The 24,249-nt window shown below is 41.7% G+C and overlaps 1 protein-coding gene across 1 annotated transcript in view; it reads left to right on the top strand.

The window, feature by feature from the left end:
- Window positions 1–24,249, top strand: part of LOC112110517 (P protein) — a 365,580-nt gene that overhangs the window by 220,719 nt on the left and 120,612 nt on the right. Inside the window, exons 17-19 of the mRNA XM_026649002.1 lie at window positions 6,327–6,474; window positions 9,776–9,833; window positions 11,531–11,639. Coding sequence (XP_026504787.1) covers window positions 6,327–6,474; window positions 9,776–9,833; window positions 11,531–11,639 — 315 coding nt within the window. The remainder of the gene's footprint in view (window positions 1–6,326; window positions 6,475–9,775; window positions 9,834–11,530; window positions 11,640–24,249) is intronic.

Below are 24,249 nucleotides of genomic sequence, written 5' to 3'. Positions count from 1 at the left end.
GTTTCTGGCTCCCACCAAGATATTCTGAGTTTTAATCTCAACTGACACTGATTCCCTCTGAGACCTTGAGCAGCACTTCTTTGCCTCTGTTTCCTCATCTGTAAAATAGGGATAATGCTTATTTACCTACTTCACAAGGACAAATTAGTTAATAATTGTAAAGCACATCTAAGAACTAAACCCTATAAAAGTTGTATTATTGTTATGTGAAGCTATAAAATCAATGGTGCTGGGTTTTTTTTCTTGTTCAATGAATATATTGATAAAATTATCTTTGCTCTAAAATCTTAGCTAGGAAAAATATATTTTAGTGAAAAAAGTTAGATTGCAATACTATGAGGAGAAAATTGTACTCCTAGGAATATGATTTGCACTTTATTAGCCACAGCCCATCACTGCTAGCTGTCTTGACTGTCTTTCACCAAGAGAAGTTGGTCCAATGAAAGATATTACCTCATCCACCTAGGCTTCTAGAAGTGTAGTGCACTTTCAGGTTAAAAATTATCATAAAATGACAATTATCATCCCATCATGGATGGTCATGCTTTCCTGAGTGTATTCAATTAACAGAGCTCGTCACTAAGGATTTTGAGAATTAATTACATTGAGTTTGCAAGACTGTTCTTTTATATTGCTAGTGTTGTTGGAGGAGTGAATGATATTCTGAAAGACTCACATTCAGAATGATTCCCTAACAGGATTGCAGGAAGAGAACACACGCTTGATTTTTTTTTTAAACTAAATACAACTTTTTTAAAATGTGGGGTGAAATCCTGGCCCCCCTGAAGTCAATGACAAACCTCAGTGGGACCAGGATTTCACTTGTAAATTTGTCTTGTTTTTCAGTGTTCAATGTGTTGAATGAAGGGAGGACTGAAAGTGAATGAAGGCGCTAACACAGATTGGCCCTATGGACCCCATGTGTTTGATGAAACATTTTCTTGAGACTAGAACTGGATGGAAAATATATTTTTCAGTGGAAATTTTCTAAAAACGTTTGGCCAATCTCCTTCCTGAACCCCCCTAAAAATTCAGAAATACTACTGCAGTGCCTCATGGGAATTGCATGCCTCACATTCTCCTCTATGGGTTGGGCTCTCTGACTGCGCTACATCTCATCTGATGCACCACAGTCTCCTCTCATACTGAACTACTGCAATGCATCATGCCCACAATGTAGTAACTCCTGCAAGGCATGACATTGGCATTTCTGAACTGAATTTTTTTAGTTTTGGGGTATTTGTTTTTTCAACTTAAAAGCAGTTTTGGGGGGGGGGGGGAAGGTTAAATGAATCAAACTGTATTTGATGGAAAATATTCAACCTTTCCTACTTAAGGCAAGTAATAATGAGCTAGTGCAGGGGTCGGCAATCTCTGGCATGCGGCTCGCCAGGGTAAGCACCCTGGCGGGCTGGACCAGTTTGTTTACCTGCCGCCTCCGCAGGTTCAGCCGATCGCGGCTCCCACTGGCTGCAATTCGCCGTTCCGGGCCAATGGGGGCTGCGGGAAGCAGCGCGGGCCGAGGGATGTGCTGGCTGCAGCTTCCCGCTGCCCCCATTGGCCCAGAGCGGCAAACCGTGGCCAGTGGGAGCCGCGATCGGCCGAACCTGCGGAGGCGGCAGGTAAACAAACTGGGTGCTTACCGTGGCAAGCTGCGTGCCAGAGGTTGCTGACCCCTGAGCTAGTGGATTCTGTAGATGGTGAGAAGAAAAAGATAAACCCAGACTACTCAACTGTCCCTCATTCTAAATGATCACACTAATTTAAATCCCCAAATTAACTAAATTCCACACATATGTTTATTGTTGAAAATAAAGACTTAGGGAACTGAGGTTATCTACAGAGTTAATTACATTTAAAGGAATAAATTCTACCTTTTCATTTTCCTGCATAAGTGACTTTTATGTCTCTTAGTTTGAAACTTTGTTGCACATTAAAATGGGCATTTTGCACACAGCACTTCACACACCGAATAGTAACATATAGTACAAGTCACATTATCTTGCCGAGGAAAGACGAGAAAGGAAAACATGTTTTTGACTTAAGCTTTCTGCTCTTCAGTTCTGTTTGGTACCTCAATACGATGGTGATAGGTGTCTTTTATAAAAAGCAAAGACAGAGTTTCACTCAATGAAAAAGCTACTAGGGAACAACTTTTTACTTTGGCTGAAGGAAATTTGATAAAAGATTTAACCATCTTCCAGTAACAAATAACCATAGTAGGAGGACTGGCCCCTGGGGGACTGAATAGATGTGATTGAACAGGGTGTTGCAACTGAGGGCTGGTCCACCCTAAGCCCCCAGTTCGAACTAAGATGCGCAACTTCAGCTACGTGAATAACATAGCTGAAGTCGAAGTATCTTAGTTCGAACTTAAAGGTACTTACTGCGGGTCCACACGCGGCAGGCAGGCTCCCCCGTCGACTCCGCCTACTCCTCTCGTGGAGCAGGATTACCGGCGTTGACGGCGAGCACTTCCGGGATCGATTTATCGTGTCTAGACAAGACGCGATAAATCGATCCCAGAAGATCGATTGCTTGCCGCCGAACCAGCAGGTAAGTATAGACGTACCATGAGACTATCAAAAAGCAAAACGGTAAACTGCATTATCATGCTCCACAAGTGTCTGCCCCTGCAAAGGACAATAAAATACTCTCTCACTGAACAGAGATGCTGGAAGACCAGGCACAAAGCCATGATAATTGGGTTTGAGGATACATGAATAAGAAGGGTGAGACATAGGTCTATCTTGGTGTGAGTGGGATCCAGTGATCAAGGAAAAGGGAAAAGATAAGTTGTAAAAATAACTGTTAGTGGGCCCCAATAGCGAAGGACAAGGAAAGAGAGAAGCTGTATGAAAACAGGTGCAAGAAATAATAATGTCAATAACAATGGCTAAGAATATGTGGAAGGAGGATAAGCAGACTCGGAGGAAATTAACAAAATATGCTGTGTATGTGTGGCATGAGAACAAAGCATGCTATGTACAGGGATTGCTCCTGAAAATAACCTGACCACTCACACAGTGCATGATATAATGTAGGATGGAAGATGCATGCATCAGTATAGGGTCAAACTATACTATTACATAAAGTAATTAAAACTTGGACTCTTTGGATTTGTGATATGCCCTGTACCTAGCCCCTACCCGTGAGTCTGATCAGTGCTGTCTAGTCTTAGTGTATGCCAATCAAGAAACCTGAGTGATGAGTTCTGGGGAACCAATAGATTGAGGTCTCAAGAGAAATCCCAACGTGATAGAACCTTCTTGGCATCTCTCATACCTCATGTACTTAAATTCAGTGTAAAAGATTATCTCATTTAGATTGAGACAGCATATAGGATCACTTAAAGTTTTCCCTTTACCATACAGGGATCACAAAGCAACATTTTTAAAGACAAAATCAGAGTGATGAAAGAAAATGAAGAAGCCTACAAGGAAATCAAACTCCACTTTTTTTTAGATTTTTTGCATTGAACTGGGAGCTTTTAGTGCACGGTAGCAGGGTTCATACAGATGGTGCACAGCAGGCTAGTGTGGGGTAGATTTACAACTCAGGTTGCCATTTACTAACTGTTCATATAGGCAAGCCCTTAGATTGTAAACTCTGGGCAAACACCATCATTTATGCACCTGCAAGACACATTTATGAAGCCATTCAAAATGTAAGTCAGTTGCTGTATGTGGCTCTTTGTTTGCATCAGTTATGTAAAATTATAATGTTTCATCAAGGGTGAATCCTCGTTAAGCCTATCTCTGCATGATTTATAATCTCATAACTGCGAATAATTGGTCACAAAGGTAGGGGGCTTCAATAGATATGTTACTGTTACTAAATAATATGAGCAAAATAATCACAACAACAACAAATAGAACTAATGTTACCTCTTTCAGTATCTACGGAAATATTTGTTTTCAGGACATTCTGAAGGATAACTCTTAGTAAATGAAATAAATGCTTATTTATAATTATTTATTGCTAAATTATGAATAAGCAGCACGAAGAGCTTCATATGCCTCTCTTCCCACACTAAAGTTCTCTGGCTATATGGGTGATCTGGAATTGGGCAGCAATTAACCCTTGGCAATTTGCTTAAATGGTTTTCAACTTGGGGAAAAAAGTTCCTTCTAGGTGGTATTAGATATTATCTGTGTAACTAAGGATTCTGCTCGTACTTTCTTAGGATTCTTCTAGGAAATCCAAGCCTCTTTCCTAATGCACACATTCTATCACTTTATCTGAGCAGGAGCATACAGTTTTCCCCCTTGATGTCAGGCTCCAAGGGGGGGAAAAACACATTATGTTAGAAAACATGACAAGGCCACATTTTGACTAACACCAGATTAAATATTATTTTGGCCTGAGTGCGGACAAGGATGTTGCAGGGCCGCCCGGAGGCGGGGGCAAGTGGGGCAATTTGCCCCAGGCCCTGGGCCCTGCGAGCCCTGGCCCGGCGGCAGTCTGGATCTTCAGCGGCATTTCGGCAGCGGGGGGCCCTTCAGTTGCTCCAGGTCTTTGGCGGCGGGTCCTTCAGTGCTGCCGAAGACGCAGAGCGACTGAACGGCCCCCCGCAGCCGAAATGCCGCCGAAGACCCAGACCGCCACCGGGTGAGTACAAGTGCCTCAGCTCCCCTGTTTTGCCCCAGGCCCCCTGAATCCTCTGGGCTGCCCTGAGATATTGTGTTTAGAAATGTGTTAGGTGGCTTACTGTTAACCCTCACTCTCACAGATCTTGGGAGACATACCTGTCCTCACTTACAGACAGCCCCCCAACCTGAAGCAAATACTCACCAGCAACCACACAACACAGAACAAAAACACTAACCCAGGAACCTATCCTTGCAACAAAGCCTGATGCCAACTCTGTCCACATATCTATTCAAGTGACATCATCATAGGACCTAATCACATCAGCCACACCATCAGGGGCTCGTTCACCTGCACATCTACCAATGTGATATATGCCATCATGTGCCAGCAATGCCACTCTGCCATGTACATTGGCCAAACTGGACAGTCTCTACGCAAAAGAATAAATGGACACAAATCTGACCTCAGGAATCATAACATTCAAAAACCAGTAGGAGAACACTTCAACCTCTCTGGCCACTCAGTAACAGACTTAAAGGTGGCAGTTTTGCAACAGAAAAGCTTCAAAAACAGACTCCAACGAGAAACTGCTGAACTTGAATTAATATGCAAATTAGATACCATCAACTTAGGCTTGAATAGAGACTGGGAATGGCTGAGCCATTACAAACATTGAATCTATTTCCACATGTTAAGTATTCTCACACCTCTTGTCAAACTGTAATGGGCTATCTTGATTATCACTACAAAATTTTTTTTCTCTTAATTAATTAGCCTCTTCGAGTTGATAGGACAACTCCCACCTTTTCATGTTCTCTGTATGTGTATATATATCTCCTTACTATATGCTCCATTCTATGCATCCGATGAAGTGGGCTGCAGCCCACGAAAGCTTATGCTCAAATAAATTTGTTAGTCTCTAAGGTGCCACAAGTACTCCTGTTCTTTTTGTTAACTCTAGGATTCCCAACGGTCTCAGTGCCTATGGAACAAGCATCTCAGAAGTCTCCAGAACTTGGATCCCTGGGAAATGGTTTAATGTCATTACACCATGTTCTCAAATGCAATGCTAAAATTCCACCACACTGGATAATTAAAACATTTATTTTATATAATTAACAATGTTTTAATATGAAAATAAAATAAGTGAAAAGAATCCCAACAAATCATGGAGCTAGCATTGTTCATGCTAATTCTTCCTGGACAATTTCATGCTTTTCATTCCATTCCATTTACCTTCCTTGATTTATATTTGTCCATTCTCCTTGTACAGGGGCATTTACCTTCATATATTTCTACAAAATGGCTAGCACTCTGTTAGCAGTACAATAGGGTACAGTTTATTTTGTATAGGTTAAAAACAAATTGTTTGATTTTAGACCCAGAGTTTGTCCTTGGATATGTGTGCTCTGTACTTTCGTCAGTCAATGGGAACCACTCACTAGCATTGGAGGGAACAATTTGTTCTTCGGAAACTGAATCTGGGGTTTTTCATTTAAAGTTTTAAAAATGTTTTTCCTCTTTATCATTATTTTTTCCTACACACCAAAGCAAACTTTCAGTAATAGTTTTGAAGGTCACTAGGTCTATTCTGCTTCCATTTGAGTGGTTTTTAACTTTGGAGTGCAAGACATTCAGTGTGTATTTGCGTTTTTTGTTTTTTTTGGGGGGGGGGATCTGATTTAATATGCATTCTATATCACTTTAAGCTAAACAATCCTATTTCTTCTTAGAACTGAAACATGAGATCCATGTTTGGAGACTGACAGCACAACGCATCAACCCTGCCAGCAGAGAAGAAACTGCTGTGAAATGCCTCTTAATGCAGAAAGTTCTGACTCTGGAGATCTTGCTGAGGAAAAAACTCAAAACGTTCCATAGGTATAGCCTGCACAAATTCTCATCACTTTAATTTTGTAGAGGCACAGATTTTTTGGAGACTTGTGAAATCCACTGGCTGGCGGAATGGGTGCTGTTTTTAGCATGGGGCTGCAGGGTTTGCTGTATCAATGCTTTACTATCTGTTCATAAGATTAGGAGTGAAATCTAGCCCCACTGAAGTCAATGATACTGAGGCAAGGATTTTACATTAGTAATCCTACGCACAGCTAGGAGAGTGAAGATCAGTGTGTTCTCCATTGGGCCCAGACCTGGATTCCATGGTGTGCTTTTGAGCATCACGTGGGAATTGGAGAAGAGGTGCTGCCCCTTCTACCCAGCACCCTTCCCAACGATGATTAAAGACCGAGTAAGTAGCTAAAAGATGTTTGATAAATGTAAGGAGACAGAATTGGTTTTTTTGAGGTTGGTAATATGCCCCTGAACTTCAGGATCTAGAAACATCAGGTAGTTTTCATTTGAAGGCATAAAAAGTAAGTTTGTGATCCTTTTCCATTCAACAGTGTCCTTCAGAACATACAGTGTGGCATGCTGCTAAATAATTTTAAAAAATAAAATATTAAAGTGCTCTTCAAAGAGGATGAGACTTTGGAAGACATCCCACTCATGTATAAAATTATTTATTAACAATATTTTAAGAAAGCGCTATCAATTTAAATATGACCCACAATTTAAATGTTGTGCTGAGGATGGGAAAAGCTTTAATAAAACCTAAGTCCAACAAAATGTTAATCCAATTTTTTTTTAAATTCCAATGAAAATCACTGCATGTCATTTAAAAGATGCTCTTTAGAATTTGAAACCTAAGTAGTACAGCACAAACAACCTGATGGTGAAATTGACTCTCTAAACAAAAGTGAAACTGACTTTATTGATTTTCATTGTCCAAGCTGAGTGAAATGTAGTTAATTAAATAAAGGACATGAAAAGTGAAATGTAAATTGGATTTTAAAAATTCTTTCAGTAACCTGAAGTGGTTTTGTTTATATCCTATGATGTTTACACTGACATTGTACATATTGAATAGTCTGGCAGGTTCATTTTATGAATGATCAAATCCTGATCAAAATCAGGCAATAATAAAAAAAAAAAAAAAAAAAAAAAAAAAAAAAAAAAAAAAAAAAAAAAGGAAATAAAATATTATAAGAAATCACGATTTACCAAAGAGAGAACTTCTGAAGTGTGCATATAAACTACCTCATTGATGCTGGAAGTCAGGATTCCTTCAGAATAATGCAGCAATATGCAATCCATTACTGTTAATAGCACAGCTCCTGAACCCCAGGGTATGCTGGAAGAGCTGACTATACTGATAACTCAATAAAGTAATCGAGATTTTAAAAACTTCATTATAAAATGCAAATGATGTATCTCTATCAGAGTGAGTGTGTGTGTGCGCGCGCACACACACACACACACGAATAATAGAATATTAGGGTTGGAAGAGCCCTCAGGAGGTCATCTAGTCCAATCCCCTGCTCAAAGCAGGACCAACACGAACTAAATCATCCCAGCCAGGGCTTTGTCAAGCCGGGCCTTAAAAACCTCTAAGGATGGAGATTCCACCACCTCCCTAGGTAACCCATTCCAGTGCTTCACCACCCTCCTAGTGAAATAGTGTTTCCTAATATCTAAGCTAGACCTCCCCCACTGCAACATGAGACTATTGCTCCTTGTTCTGTCATCTGTCACCACTGAGAACAGCCGAGCTCCATCCTCTTTGGAACCCCCCTTCAGGTAGTTGAAGGCTGCTATCAAATCCCCCCCCCCCACTCTTCTCTTCTGCAGACTAAATAAGCCCAATTCCCTCAGCCTCTCCTTGTAAGTCATGTGCCCCAGCGCCCTGATAATTGCCCTCGGCTGGACTCTCTTCAATTTGTCCACATCCCTTCTGTAGGGGGGACACCAAAACTGGATGCAGTACTCCAGGCGTGGCCACAGCAGTGCCAAATAGAGGGGAATAATCATTTCTCTTGATCTGCTGGCAATGCTCCTACTAATACAGCCCAATATGCTGTTGGCCTTCTTGGCAAACAAGGGCACACTGCTGACTCTTATCCAGCTTCTTGTCCACTGTGATCCCCAGGTCCTTTTCTGCAGAACTCCTGCTTAGTCAGCCTGTAGCGGTGCATGGCATTCTTCCTTCCTAAGTGCAGGACCCTGCACTTGTCCTTGTTGAACCTCATCAGATTTCTTTTGGCCCAATCCTCCAATTTGTCTAAGTCACTCTGAACCCTATCCCTACCCACAGCTTAGTGTTCTCTGCAAACTTGCTGAGGGTGCAATTCATCCCATCATCCAGATCATTAATAAAGATGTTGAACAAAACTGGCCCCAGGACCGACCCCTGGGGCACTCTGCTTGATACCGGCTGCCAACTAGACATCGAGCCGTTGATCACTACCCATTGAGCCCAATAATCTAGCCAGCTTTCTATCCACCCTGTAGTCCATTCATCCAATCCATATTTCTTTAATTTGCTGGCACATCACCATTGTTTTATCTCAAAATGGCACATGTCAACTTCCAGAACTGGTGCAGGAACTAACTACAGTCTTTGGCCTCAGTCCTGCAGTGAAGTTTGCTAGTTCAGACCTAAAATGTTGCAGAGTTCTTTGAAGTCAGTGGGACTTTTCATAAGGATAGGGTCTATGTGCTGCAGGATTGGGTTTTTAAGGTGAAATCCGTGTCCCATTGAAGTTAATGGGAGTTTTGCTATTGGTTGTAATAAGGCCATGGTTTCATACTTATATAAGCAATGCACTCTAAGTAAGAGGATGGTCTAAATGTGAGAGCAAGGGTGTCCTTACCCATACACAAAGCATGCAGCTGCGTAGGGCACCAGGAAATTTGGGGCACCAAATTTCCTGGTGCCCTGAGCAGCTGCATGCTGCTCCAGCCCCTGTTCCAGCTCTTCCCCAGGGCCCCCGCCCCTGCTCCGCCCCGCCTCTTCCCAGCCCTGCCCCCACTCCCCTGAGGAGTGCAGCAGGGCCAGGCCTGCACTCACTGGCGGCGGGAGTGCAGCAACCTGGCCCCAGCCGCGCTGCCGGTGAGTGCTGGGGGGTGGTTCCCCTCTACCCCACAAGCCAGCTCTCCCCATCCCCCCCGCAGAGGCCCGCCCCGCCCCCCCCCCGGGGGGGGCTGCGTAGGGCCCCAGAACAGCTAGGGATGGCCCTGTGTGAGAGGAGCTAGTTGTAATAAAGAGGACTTATTCCAATACTATATTAACATTGTGGCAGAACTCTAATTTCATAACTAAAGGGCATGTGTCCTTTTCTTTCAGACAAATTTCACAAGAAGATAAAAACTGGGAAACAAATATTCAGGAGCTCCAAAAAAAGGTAGGTAAATGGCAGTTATACTAAGTTTCAGAAGAACTGGTCCTCTGATTTGGTACACCGATAATATTTTGAAGTATATCCTAGAAGAAAATGCAGGAACCAATTCAGTGCACCTATCAAATACTCACCATGCAGGGAAGAAAAGCTGGTGGGCTGGCTTCTGAATGGGACAGAGTTAAGGTAGCACATTCAGATGTTAACGTTTCTTTTAAGTTTAACCTTAAGTTTGAATTTCCTGTGTTTCTTATTTTTTTTGTTTTGTTTTAACTATAATGTACTTTAGGTATATATACATACACACACACACTCGCGCCCCCCCCCCCACTGTCTGATATATACCTGCAACCTTAAATTTACTTAATGATGATTTTTTGGTCACACTTTATACTGAGTTTCCATTTATAAATACTTTTGTAAAGTGTTAATACATGATTAACTGATGATTTAATAAATTGCTAATCCATCGTTATAGATTCCAACCGTTCAACAGGTTGCTTATATCATGGCTTGTAGCTATAGAGAACATCTTCTACTGATATCCTTATTACCATCTATAACATAATATAAATATGTTAATGATATAAATATTAATATATTTTTTGTGGTGTGATAGCACCTAGGAACACCAATCATGGACCAGGGCTAGCAATTCTCTGTGCAGTACAGACACAGAACAAATACAGTTCCTGTTTCAAAGAGCTACAGTCTAATCAACCTCTTATTAAAAGAACCTTAGTATAAAGTGTGATCAGATTTTTAAATAGTCTTAACCGTGTGTGTGTGTGTGTGTGTGTGTGTGTGTGTGTGTGTGAAGAAAATGGTGACTAGAGAGGGGAATACCAGGACAGAGAGTGGGAGAAGGTTGGGACTATACAGAGGAATCAGGATGGAGTGGGGGAAGAATCTAGGTGGAGCAAGTGAGACTAGAAAGAGGAACCAGTGGACAATAGAGAAGACTGGGACTAAAAAAGGAAACTAGAGAGGAATCGGGGAGAAGATGGGGCCTGGTGATAAGAATATGATCTTGGGGGAAAAGAGGCGTCAGGAAAGGAGGGTGCAGGAATTAGGTAGAAAGTGGAGACTAGAATGATGAATAAAGGGAAAGAGTAGAACCTGTAGATTAGGTTCTAAGATTTTGGAGCAGAATTCAATAGCATGGGGTTAATTTATTTCTGTGCCATGGAATCACAGACTGCATTGGGCCCTGATTATAATGGAAATTGCATTTTAGTGTTACTGTTCCCATTACAATAAAGTTAAAACTGGGGTAGCTGAACAAATATAAATATTTTGAGCAGTCATGACCTGCAGATTCCTGCTGTTCACATTTGTGTCAAGGGCCTTAAATCTACAGTGGCCTCTGCTAAATTGTAATCACTTACCTAACATACAGTATGATAATGAAAATGTTTAAAAATCGACTTCCTTTATTATCAATTACATACGAAATAAATTTAGAAGTTGTAGCTAATGTCAAAAGATTTTTGTTGTCTAAAATAGCATTGTTTCTACAGAATTTTCTTTTTCCCCCCCAAGAGAATCTTTTCCCTAACTTAAGATTTTTACTTTTCTCTCCTGTATCACCTTTCCTTTACAGTAAGAGATTTATGCTTTACAAATGCATGCGGGATTGAAAGTGTGTACAGTATAATAAATTCTTCTGTAACATAGTTGCTGAATGTTTTTCCTACTTACAGCACAGAATAACAGACAAAATACTTCTCATCAAATGCCTGACTGTGTTGGGATTTGTTATCCTGATGTTCTTTCTCAATTCATTTGTTCCAGGCATTCATCTAGATCTTGGTGAGTCTGATTTCTCTGCTTTATCATACTGATAGACTTAGTAACAAAAATATGACATTTGAGCTTGGATCTGTTCACAAGGTTCTTTTCTTCTATACTATACATATCTCTGCTACACAGTCCTATGACACTGATCAGACCAGAAGTTTCCCAGATTAGGTTCTCAAAACCCGGGCATGTCCCAATTAAATCAGTAGTGACAGGTATGCTGGTGACTTCCATTCTCTGACCCTCCTTCCATTTACCAGAGAGGAGAGCCATATCAGAGGGTCAAAGGTAGGGTTCCCTTGGTGCCTGTGTACATGCTTCTCAACCTGCCAAGAGCTGAGATACTGTGTATGACAAAAACCAAACATGAGGGGCAGAAAAAAATCATTCCTGCAGGAAAATTAAAATGTTCTGGGAGCCACCCCTTCAGTATAAATAACTCTTTGTATAACTTCAGTTCTCTGATTCTTTATTATCAATGTCAATGATTTTCATTGAGGAGACATCAAATTTGTATGGAATGTGGGGACTAAATGAGCAATATCCCCTGAAATAAGAGGTACCACTGAGAGGTACCTATGTATTTAACAGTTTACAATTGAGCAAAAGCTAAATGGAATTTCATGGTTCAAAGAAAAGGTATTTTCCTGGTCCAGTTTTCAAAGGCCTGCAGCAAACAATGGAGATTTGAGAGCTTCTCATAGATAAGGTCACAAGAATCCTTTGTACTGGAAAGTGTTAGGCAACCTACGTATAGAGTTTGCTACCAGCTCCCCTTATAATTACCCACCACCAGCAAACCAGATAACTCAGAAGATTAAATCCCCCTCCCTCTCCATTATTTCCCCCTCTTAAATTTTTCTATTCCAAAGCTCCCCATTTTTATCTGCCTGGGTGGCAAGATAAGGTTTACAGCATGACTTGAAGATTTTCAGATTCGGCCTATTGCAGACTAAGGCTATGTTTCATTGTTAAAACTTTTGTTGCTCAGGAGTGTGAAAAAACACCCCTGAATGAAAAAAGTGTTAATGATGAAAAGCACCGGTGTGGACAGCGCTTTGTTGGCAGGAGATGCTCTCCCAGTGATGAAGCTATCGCCCCTCGTTGGGGGTGGTTTTATTTTGTTGCCTGGAGAGCTCTCTTCCTGGGACAAAGAGCGGCTACGCTGCGTACGTTACAATGGTGCGGCTGTAGCAGCCCAGCTGTGCCATTGTAAGGTGCAGAGTGTAGACATAGACTAAGGCAATGGAGGCTGTGGGAGAGTGAATTCCGAAGTTGTGAGGCCTTCACAAAGAACACTTGCTCAGAAGCCCTTTCTCATGTATACCTGTGGAGCTTTAGCTCAAGCACCTCTGCTGACTTCACCTGTGAAAGTGTGGCGCACAGAGAGAAGTAAAGTCAACATTTTAAACTTCACCTGGAAACCAACAGGCAGGCGGTGTAGCATATACTCCTGTCAAGATACTCTTACAAAGCCATAGTTAAGGTATAGCCCCATGCAGAGTACCTGACAGTAGTCTTAGTGAGGCACTCAGGGTGGGCAGCTGAATGAAGAGAACATGAAGTGAAGTCAGACCTACCTCTTAAAAAGCACCCTTCTCTATTCCCACAAGCTAGGGAGTCTTTCCAAATCGGAAGCAGGGGTTTGGCAGTTTCCACATTGCTTCTCTGTTCCAGTCTCTGCTGGCAACTCTCAGATACTCTAACCACCTCTTCTCCAGAACCTCATAAGATCAGTCAGACACAGAGGCAGGGAAAGGGACAGCCTTTACAGCTCAGAGCCTCCCTTTGACTTTTCAGCACCTGTGCTGCAGAGTGAGTGGTCTCAGCAGTCCTGTGGAGCTGGAACTGTTGTGCTTCCCCAAAGGGACTCATGATACAGCATCATACCCCACTGAGAGGTCACATAAGCTGGGGGAGGAGGTAATTCTGAGTTTGAGGAGACATACCAGTGCTAGCTCCCCACCCAAATGGGCAGGACTTCCCCAGATCCTGCAGCAGGGAGGGGGCCTCAAACCATCCCAATAGGCAACCCCCCATCCCTGAACTGGCTCACTTGAGGAGAGAGAGGGAGGTGGTGTCCAACCCCTGTAGATGGGCATGGGACCCACCAGACCCTGGCACACATGCATAGAAGGCAGTGAGAAGGGCTCAGAAACCAGTGAGGGGAAAGCCCCCCCATACCCTAGATCACATGAGGGGGAGGGAGGGCTGCTCAAATCCCCCTAGAGGGGCCAGGGCTCCCCAGATATGGGCACATGGGAGGGAAGAATGTGGGTCTCACTGATGTCTCAGCCTCTATTCTCCCCCACTCCCCCGAAACTCACTCCCACATCCACCATCCCAGTGTCCCACCCCTCCAGTCCCCCTAGCTCCCACAGCTTCCTCACTTGAGTTCCTAACCTTTCTCCCCTCCCATACCACCCATCCTGCTTTATCCTCCTCCATAACCTCCTCTCTTTACTTCAGCCCCCAACCCTTCTCCTCCTCTTTCCCCACTCCTCTGCCCCTTAGTGCCCCTTCCAGGAAGCATTCACATGTCTAATTTTTTTCTGCAAAATATTTTGATTACATTCCCATCAAAATAGAATTCTTCCATTGACTTAGCTACTGCCTCTTGAGGAGGTGTGTTACCTGTAGTGATGGGAGAAACCCTCTCATCAGTAATGTCTACATGGAAGCACTGCTACAGCACTGCAGATATGCCTCTGTAGCAGTTTTAGTATAGACATACCCTCAGTTCAAAATGTTTTTTGTCTTAGGTGAGGGCTTGTAATTAACTTATATTTAGGCCATGTCTACACTATAAAAATATGTTGCCTTACGTCAGCATACAGCCACCGTAGTTATTAAATCACTTGTGTGTGTGTGTGTACGCTTGGCTCCTTGTGTCGGCAGTGCACGTCCTCACCAGGAGCATTTGTATTGATTGAATTGTCGGTGTGGGGCATTGTGGGATGGCTCCTGAAAGCCAGTAACAGTCGATGGAAGCAATGCAGTGTCTACACTGACACTGCATTGACCTTCCACTAGGGGAGGTGATGTTACTAAATGGGTAACTTATATTGGCAGGAGTCAATTTAAGTGAAGATACTTCTACAGCTAGGTCGACAGAAGGTAGTTTACGTCAGCCTAACTGTGTAGTGTGCACCAGGCCTTAGTTATGTTAATTGAAGGGTAAGTGTGATGCTCTGTACCTCGGGGGAACACCCAGCACCCCCATGTTCATCCTTGTAAAATGATTGTGTGGTATCCAATGTAAAGTTTGTCATGTCGGGTGTCTTCGGAAGGCTCATGATGCACTGAGCATTGTCGTTACAGTGATGTGAGTAATTGTTGTCACAGTAATGTTATAGGTTATAATTTCATGTATATAGTTATGAGGCTGAAAATGTATCCTCATGGCTTAAAATAAGCCCAGGCAAAAACTCTCCAAGAGCAGAGAGGCAGTTCACACCTCATCAGGGTATGCATGGGACAAACCCAGCCCAGCCTCACGGGAACAAATGATGCTGGCCTAGGCAGCAACAAAAGGATCTGTTGAACTCTCGAGTGAGTCACCCCCCTTCCTTTGGTCAGTTTGGGACTGCGATGAGGTAATGCTCACCTGACTCTGAAGGGGGGGGCAAAGGCAAGAGGGAAGAAAGAACATGATAAAAGGGAGAGACGTTTGCCATGCTCTTTCTCTCTCTTCCACCTACATCTACAGACACCACACCAAGCGACTGAAGCACTGATCAAAGGGGAGAGCCTGGCTGAAGAGCAGCCAGCCAGCCTGTGGTGTGAAGCATCTAGGTTTGTAAGGGCACTGAAAGTGTTAAGATCAGCTTAGAATGCGTTTTGCTTTTATTTCATTTGACCAAATCTGACTTATGCTTTAACTTATAATTACTTAAAATTTATCTTTGTAGTTAATAAATCTGTTTGTTCTACCTGAAGCAGTGTGTTTAGTTTGAAACATGTCAGAGACTCCCCTTGGGACAACAAGCCTGGTACATATCAATTTCTTTGTTAAATTGACGAACTCACATAAGTGGGCATAACTGGACACTGCAAGACGGAGGTTCCTAGGGTTGTGTCTGGGACCGGAGATATTGGCTAGTGTCATTTGGTTGCACAATCCAAGGAGCAGCTTGCATGCCAGAGGCTGTGTGTGAACAGCCCAGGGGTGGGGGTTCTCACAGCAGAGCAGGGTAAGGCTGGCTCACAGAGTCAAGGATTGGAGTGACCTAGCAGATCACCGGTCCAGATAACACCAGAGGGGAACGTCACAGTAAGTTCACAGCCAACAATCTCAATGAGGTCTGTCATTCATTCACTCATTAGTACCTCTCTGTTTAACAGAACAAGGCAGCAGAAGGAAAACATTTTGGGGGGTGGGGGAGGCATGTAACTTGGACCCCAAATGACCCCAAATTTGGATCACTAACACTACCCATGTCCCCATGTGGTGCACCAAATTTCAAAGTGATCTGAGTAACTATTTGGATTTTGGAACACTTACAGGTGCTGAGCTTTAAAGCATATAAGATGGCAGGAATGGAAACCCTCTAGCTGTTCTTTTGTATTGGCGCATGGACACTATAAAAATGTACATTTTTGTAAATACCAGTCTCAGTTTGGGTCTGTGAGGATTTAGTGGTGTCTTGCACTCCCTTTGTTAAAACTGAGACTATTTTATCAGGGCTTACATCTTCGCAGTCCCTATCTCAAGTGACTCTTCTGAGGCACACCAAATTTCCAAGGAATCCAAGTGACCATGTTGATTTTAGAGGACTTAGAAATGTCGACCTTTAAACAGAAGTAATGACACAACCTGGGGGAGGGATAGCTCACTGGTTTTAGCATTGGCCTGCTAAACCCAGGGTTGTGAGTTCAATCCTTGAGGGGGCCACTTAGGGAGCTGGGGCAAAATTAGTACTTGGTCCTGCTAGTGAAGGCAGGGGGCTGGACTCGATGACTTTTCAAGGTCCCTTCCAGTTCTAGGAGATAGGATATCTCCATTAATTTAGGGGAGGGGATAGCTCAGTGGCTTGAGCATTGGCCTGCTAAACCCAGGGTTGTGAGTTCAATCCTTGAGGGGGCCATTAGGGATCTGGGGCAAAAATCTGTCTGGGGATTGGTCCTGCTTTGAGCAGGGGGTTGGACTAGATGACCTCCTGAGGTCCCTTCCAACCCTGATATTCTATTCTATTAAGTATAATGGTGGTGCTGTGCCACTGTAATTAGTGTTAATGGGGGCCGCAAGCTCACACCATGAGGGCTTATTGATAACTCCTGAACTTAATTTTAACTATCAGTTACATATTATTGTTACTGAACTTTTGCTGCTGTGATTCTCCATGGATTTTCAGTTCTCCAGTGTATGGAAATAATTTTCTTAAAATACAGCATATCATATACTCTAATGCTTCTGTTAAAGTTGTGCAACATTTTTCCTCACAAAAAGGAAAGTGGATCTTAGATGGGTGTTTAATTTTCCTGCAGAATAATATGTTATACAAAAGTTAGAGTGTTAGCAATCTAATAACTTTTAACTGCATTTGGTAGAGTGAATCAGAAAGATTATAGAATTTTTTATCAAACCCCAGCATTGATATAATTTTTCCATTATGAATTAGGAATCACTAAGATAATTTGCAAAGGCTGATGTTTTAATCTAAACAATAAAATCAGCATATTTAACAGCCTTATTAAATGCTAGCTGCCTTCCTGTTCAGTTTTCTTGTATCCCTTCATTAATTTACTTAGTTCTATTTATATGCAAATACATATGTTAATGCAGTGTTAAGGCTCAGACTTTAAACAAACAGAAATAGAAAATTGAGAGTGAAGGTTCCCACAACAGCCTTCATTCTACCTCTTCTGTATTTGATTTTTTTTAAAGTAACTTTTGTTTTATTCTGTTGGTTAAGCCCTCCAGGGAAGATACTCATTTCGCTATAGGTGTGTACAGTGCCTAGCACAATGATTTTTGACTGTGGCTCATATGTGCTAGCATCATACATCAATTATTATTTATTTATATGTTTACACTTTATATGTAACAGTTGCACCTATGTAGCATTGTGTACTATTTGATGTATGATCTGGTAATGAGATGTTGTTTTTAAAGTGCATTTTTTTTTCCTGACTCTTGTATGGTAAAAATCCCAACTTTGATTTAACATTAACAGATTTTTTTCACTAATTTTCTTTGTTTTTTTTTTCCTCTTTGTATGCCTTTCAACCTGTCCACAATTTGCTCCTCTGTATTACTCTAAAGCAGTGGTTCCCAAACTTGTTCCGCCACTTGTGCACAAGTTTGGGAACCACTGCTCTAAAGTGAAGCTCCCATAACTTGGCTGTGTGCTATTCATAGGCCACACAGTTTCTCTGCAGAACTTCCTTTCCAACTCCCTCCCCAGTAGAATGGTTTTTGAACCCAGTTATACATTTGGCCTCCACACCAGGCCCTGGGAAAAAGTTTCACAGGTTGACTATGTGTTGTGTGAAGAAGTACTTCCTTTTGTTTGTTTTTAAACCTGCTGCCTATTAATTTCATTTGGTGACCCCTGGTTCATGTGTTATGTGAAAGTGAATAAGGGAGTGTTGTTTATCCTTTCTCCAAACCATTCATGATTTTATAGACGTCTATCAGATCCCCCCTAGTCATTTCTTTTCCAAGCTGAACAGTCTGTCTTTTTAATCTCTCCTCATATGGAAGCTATTCCATACCCCTAATAATTTTTGTTGCCCTTCTCTGTACCTTTTCTATTTCTAGTGTTTCTTTTTGGAGAGGGAGCAGGCTGCAAGCAGTCTAGGCTGTTTCTTTCAACTCGTAGACAGGGAATAAACCAGACTTGCCTGGAGTATGGATAAAGGGGTTAAGCGTACATAAAGGAATGTGTGTGTAGGGCTCTTTGTTATTTTAAATCCACTTCTCCAAGTGCTGTGTACCTTATGGGCAGAATAAATCATGCTTTGTTTTGAAGTAGCTGTTTCCGTATCACTGCAAACACATGCTGTCACAGGCTCCGGGAGGATAGCTCCTGCAGGTGCCAGGCCCATTGTGCTAGCTAAATAACACAGCTGGCAACCGTGAGTATAAACCGGAGATCCAGTTGGATATGGTTGGATCATGAGATCCCACCCCAAGGCAAAGTGGAGGCACAGGCCTGCCACATAATAGAGGTGCACTTCGGGGACTGCAAGAGGGTCTCAGCAGGAGTAGCCTACTCAGGGGCTGTGACAAGTTGTTCCAGTGGTTAATTACCCTCACTGTGAAAAATGTGCACATTATTTCTTGTCTGAATTTATCTGGTTACAACTTCCAGCCATTGAACCTTGTTATACTTTGCTAGATTGAAGGGCCTTCTATTATCAAATTTCAGTTCCCCACATACATACTTATAGATAGTGATCAAGTTACCTCTTAACTGTCTCTAAAAATTATAAGATTGAATTGGTGAACTCCTCTGTGCTTACACTCAGGTTCCTCCTTGAGAATTAATTCTCATTTATATTTTAGATTCACTGCCGTTCAAACCTTTGGCTGTGCCATACATAGCGTTGTTCTTGACTTCCAGTAATTCTGTAAAATTTTGTCCTTGAAACCTGTGTTGAGTGCTGCTCGGCTGCACCCTAACATTGGCCCTTTGAGTGTTCCTCTCATGATCAATGGGATCTTATATTGTTATAACATTTAAATCCTGTGACCTGAGCACTATAAAAAGAATGCATTCATTGTTTTCATTTCATTTAATCTGACTTCTGCTTTATTCAGTAAACTAGATTTTACAGGCCTCCTCTTTATTTTATTGCCAATGCATTACATTTAGAAATGTGTTGAACTATTGTGATTACAAAAGGCCCTTGTTGTGTTGTCCTGTCTTTGGAAACCACTTGTTATATTTACTGACTCATTTACATAATGCTCAGGAAGTTTTGAAGAAATTGACAAGAGAAATTAAAGACTATCATTCGAAAGGGCACCAGCAGAATAAAAACCAAATGACGTCCATAGAGTGTATTATGCAAATTAGAGTGGAAGTTTTGTCTTTATACAAAAATGAGTGACACCTCAAATTCAGCTCGGTGAGTTTTGCCCATGTAATTTCTCTTGATTTTCAGCCTGCTGTTGTTTAAACAGACATGCAGATTGCCAGCTTTTACAGTAGTTTCTATGATTGAACTAGTGATTATAACAGACTAGTGGTTGAGTAGCCAAGTATAGCGCTTGCTTGGAAAATTGCCTAGTGATGAAGAAAGCTCTGTGTTGCTCTGGAGTCTCACATAAACTTGATTAGAAGTTACAGTTGTTACATTGTACAGTTGTACAGAAGTTACACTCAAAACTAAAAATTTGAATGTGATATGCACGGCACCAATGTTTGTTCTGCTTAGAAACACTGAGCCTGATTCTCCAATCACTGCACCCTATGAAACCTAAGCATCTTCCATCCCCTACTTATCGGTTCTTGTTTAACATGTTTCAAAAAGTGGATCTCAGAGTTCACTAGTTCATAGCAGAAGTGGTTCTTCCTCAGTACAGTTGAGGCGAATAAGCAGGGAGCGATGTGTACAGAAGCTTGCACAGATGCTGACAGTGCTGCACCTAATTCAGATGACTTAAATCTACAGGTCCAGGACTAGGCAAACCTACCTATGAGTGACAAATAGGAAACTTTTCATAACCAGTTAAGTTCTACACAATTTAAACTTTGTGAAAAAGTCACATCCTTATGCAAAGAGAATATTCCAAATGTGAAATGAATGTAAACTGGGGGGTGTCTTTCTGAGAGTGTAGACACCCCGAAAAAAATGAGGTGTCTATGGGCTATTGCCCCAATCTTGTTACCAGGACACAGCCTGAGCAACTGACCTGTGTATTAGGGAGTTCCTTTGGGGTGGGTGTGAAGGGATTTTCCCCACCGGTCACCCCACTGAGACAGGGCTGTGTAGGGACCTCCAGAGCTGCCAGGGAGAAAAGAGGAGGATTTATGGCAGAGAGAAGTGCAAACAGCCTCCATTCATCTGGAAAGGAGTGTCAACTCTAATCATCTTTGTCTTTCTCAGTTTTACGCCTCAGCTTGCTGTTCTAGAATTCTGGGAGGCTATAGCCACCACCCAGCACTAGTAGTAAAGAGGGTAAATCTTCTGATACTGCCATACTGCATGGTTATTAAGGGTTGTACAGCCCTATCATCTTTCATGTGAACTAAATTAATGTAAATAGAAATGTGTAAAACTAGATTGATACTAGGTAAAAAAAAAATGCGGGGGGTGGGGGTGGAGGGAATGTTTTGACATTTCAGTTTAGAAATTAAATGTTGTCTCAGATGAGTTTTAGGGATACTTAAGGTGAAAGGTCAATAATTTAAAAGTTTGCTGCTGTCTTGGGTTTCCGTCTTCCAAAATGTTTGGAAGCACATTTTAAATAAATGATTTAGGGTAGCACATGTTAGCTTAGGAATCAAGAATATCAACTGTACTGGGAAGGCATCTAGAATATTAAACAAAAAAAGATTGTGTATCACACATTTTAAGGGAGGCTGAGGCTTTGTGCCAAAATAAAAATTCTCAAGGTTCATTCAGTATTCATAGCCTATTTCAATGTGCCTTTTGTGTAAAAAGTGATTTATTCTCTTTAATCATTTGCAGAATTTAGCGTTTTCTTCCGAAGTATCTAGGGGTGAAATATTAATCATTTCCCATACAAATGAGCTTATAGGTATTGACTGCAAAGTAACTATTCACAGTGATATTTGAATCTCACCCGCATTTAAGTTCTTAACAGCTAATATTTCTTCTTCCATCATTTTACTTCTAAAGCATTCCCATATGGTTTAGTAAATTAGAGGGTAGGACAGAAACTCCAGGAACCAACCTTCTTTCACAAAGCTTTAAATAAAAGGTTGAACAAACTAATTGCATGAAAAATACTTCATACATGTTAATGCTTCTGATTTTTTGGCCCTAATACATTTGTCTGAGGGAGACCTTCACTATAAATTGCAGAGCTGATACTATTTATGAGGGTGGTGGTGGTGAATTAGAAGAACTTTAATTTTACTAGGCTCTGCCTGTCTGGATTTAGGCTCTTATCCAAGGCCCACTGAAATCAGTGCAAGTCTTTATGTTGACTTCACTGGGCTTTGGATCTGATCCTTAGTCTATTGCATACACAGTGTACCGATGAAATGAGGACAATTGAAAACTATAGACGTCTCCATTTGTTTATGATAATGTGCACAGGATTATTTCAATTATATCTCCATCAATAGTCATGAAGGAACATCTCTAGCCGTTCCATTGTTTAACTCTATATAATATCTTTTGGTTAGTTCTGAACTCTACCATGCCTCAACCAAAGGCCCCTCACTGTTCCCAGAACATTCCAGCCAGTTCCTTTCTGACCACAGTCTGCTAAGCAGGTCTCCACAGGAGTTGATTAATGCAGTTCCAGCTCTCATTGCCTGAAACCTCTCTTGCCAGACACTGGATATCCTTTTTCCCTTTTTCCTGACTTCCAGTGAATACCAACTGAATTGGCTGGGAAGCTCCTGCCTTCAGTCAGCCCTTTCCTCAGGAGCTGATGGTTGAATGTCTGTTCTCTTCCCTGGTCTGCCTGCAGGTGAGCTGTTTTGCTCCCCTTTTAAATTCCTCCTCCAGCTTTGTGCAAGCCTTGCAGGTGTGATGGGATGGAACTGGTTGAGCCCAGAGCAGCTCCTGAACCCCTTGTGGTCCTGGGTGGGGTTTGTGTACCCCATCACACCATCCAAATCTCTTTTGTATGTAGTAATTCCTCTTGCTAATTTTTCACAAGTGTTTTTCCTGCCAAAATTAAGCTGCCAGTTTCTACAAGTGAGGCTGTCTCCTTAACTCCTGGCGTGAAAATGATGGACATCAGAGTGGCACGTTGAGGCATTCTGACTTTTAAGGATTTCCACCCATGAACTGCCTTCTATTATTTCATCTCTTACAGCATGTAGCAGTGCTGAGTTAAGCTGGCTGGAAGCCGTGTCTTGGATTCAAGAACAAAAAGGCACATAAGTGACTTGCACATTTTATTTTGCTGCTCTCTGATGTACATCATGTAGAGATTTAACTGCCATGTGGAATAAATACTAGCTTTCTGTTTTGATTTAAGTGTGTAGGTGTTAAAAAGAGGGTGAACATAATGGTTTTTAAAGTATTTGGCTTATCCTTATCTGACTGTTTTATTTATATATATATATATATATATATATATGACACCCTTCTGCATAGCACAAATAATTAGATAAAGTGAACTATCTTTTTGCAATAATGAGAGTTAGCATTTTGGAATGGAGCCAGATTCTTGCAATCAACATTGGCTTGAACACAGAATGTCAGGTCCAATCCATGCCTTCTTGACAAGTTAAGTTTGCAACACTTCTACTTGGAATGTGTGAGAGAAAGGTGTCTGCTTTCAAGGGCACTCCTAATATTCATCTCTTTTGAGGCAAATTTCCCAAAATAGGTGCCCAAATTATGCCTTCAAAATGTGCATTCATCCTTGCAAAACAGACATTGTCCAGACAGTTGCACAAAGTGTGACTTATAATTGCGTGTACAAATGCCTATGTTTTCAGTACAACTTTTGTTTTGTGAAATGTACCCTTTCAATCTAAATATTCATACCCCCTTCATTTTATTTTTTGACTCATAAGGATGATGTAGGATATATATTTTAATATTTGTCTTTTTAAAAATCGGGCAGCTTTTACTGAGGGAAGGCTGTGTAAAATGATGCAGGCATATATACTTGTGTAACATAGGAAGTCATGTAGCTGTTACATCTGTCCATACAAATCTCCTGTTGCTAGGGCACTGGTAGTGACCTGAGGCATTTGGCCATCTCAGATGTCAATGTTTAATTGTGTTTTTCACAGAATTCTACCTTAAATATCATCACACCTTCTATCACTTGGGTTAAACAGGACTATCACAAGATTAGTGAGTGTGGACTTTGTAATGCAATAGTGGATGTGATTTCTCCACTCTGACCCCACAGTGACCAATTGCTATTATTTTAACAAAAAGTTACCTGAATAAAGCCCAGTTGATCTTGGAATTTTAATCTGGTGTCACTCATACTGTGGATGTGCTGATCTGTGGCTGAAAAGCAGCTGGTTTTGTTGTGTCTCCTTTTCTCCTCATTCTATGCTATGGTCTTGGCTTTTTCATTTGATCTCTTCCCTCCTCCATGGGTTGCGGTTTCTTTTCAGCTCTCTCCCATTCTTTCCATTCACTCATGCTGGATGAAGCTACCACTGTCACATTGCAAACTGCCCTACCTGTCAGCATAGTTAAGCATTGGACCAAACTACCTAGGTAGGTTGTGGAATCTCTGTCCTTGGACGTTTTTAAGAGCAGGTTAGACAAACGCCTGTCAGGGATGGTCTAGATAATACCTAGTCCTGCCATGAGTGCAGGGGACTGGACTGGATGACGTATCGAGGTTCCCTTCCAGTTCTACATTTCAGTGATTCTATGTCTTTAATTTCATTAATGGATCCAAATAGTTCCACATTTTGTGTGTATTTGTCTGATCTCTCTCTCTCTCTTTTACACACACACACACACACACACACACACACACACACACACACACACA

This window comes from Terrapene carolina, unplaced genomic scaffold (assembly GCF_002925995.2).
Source record: "Terrapene carolina triunguis isolate 2854851 unplaced genomic scaffold, T_m_triunguis-2.0 Scaffold23, whole genome shotgun sequence".
Lineage (NCBI taxonomy): Eukaryota > Metazoa > Chordata > Testudines > Emydidae > Terrapene > Terrapene triunguis.
Note: the sequence above shows the minus strand (reverse complement) of the source record. Positions and strands in the feature narration are given on the sequence as shown.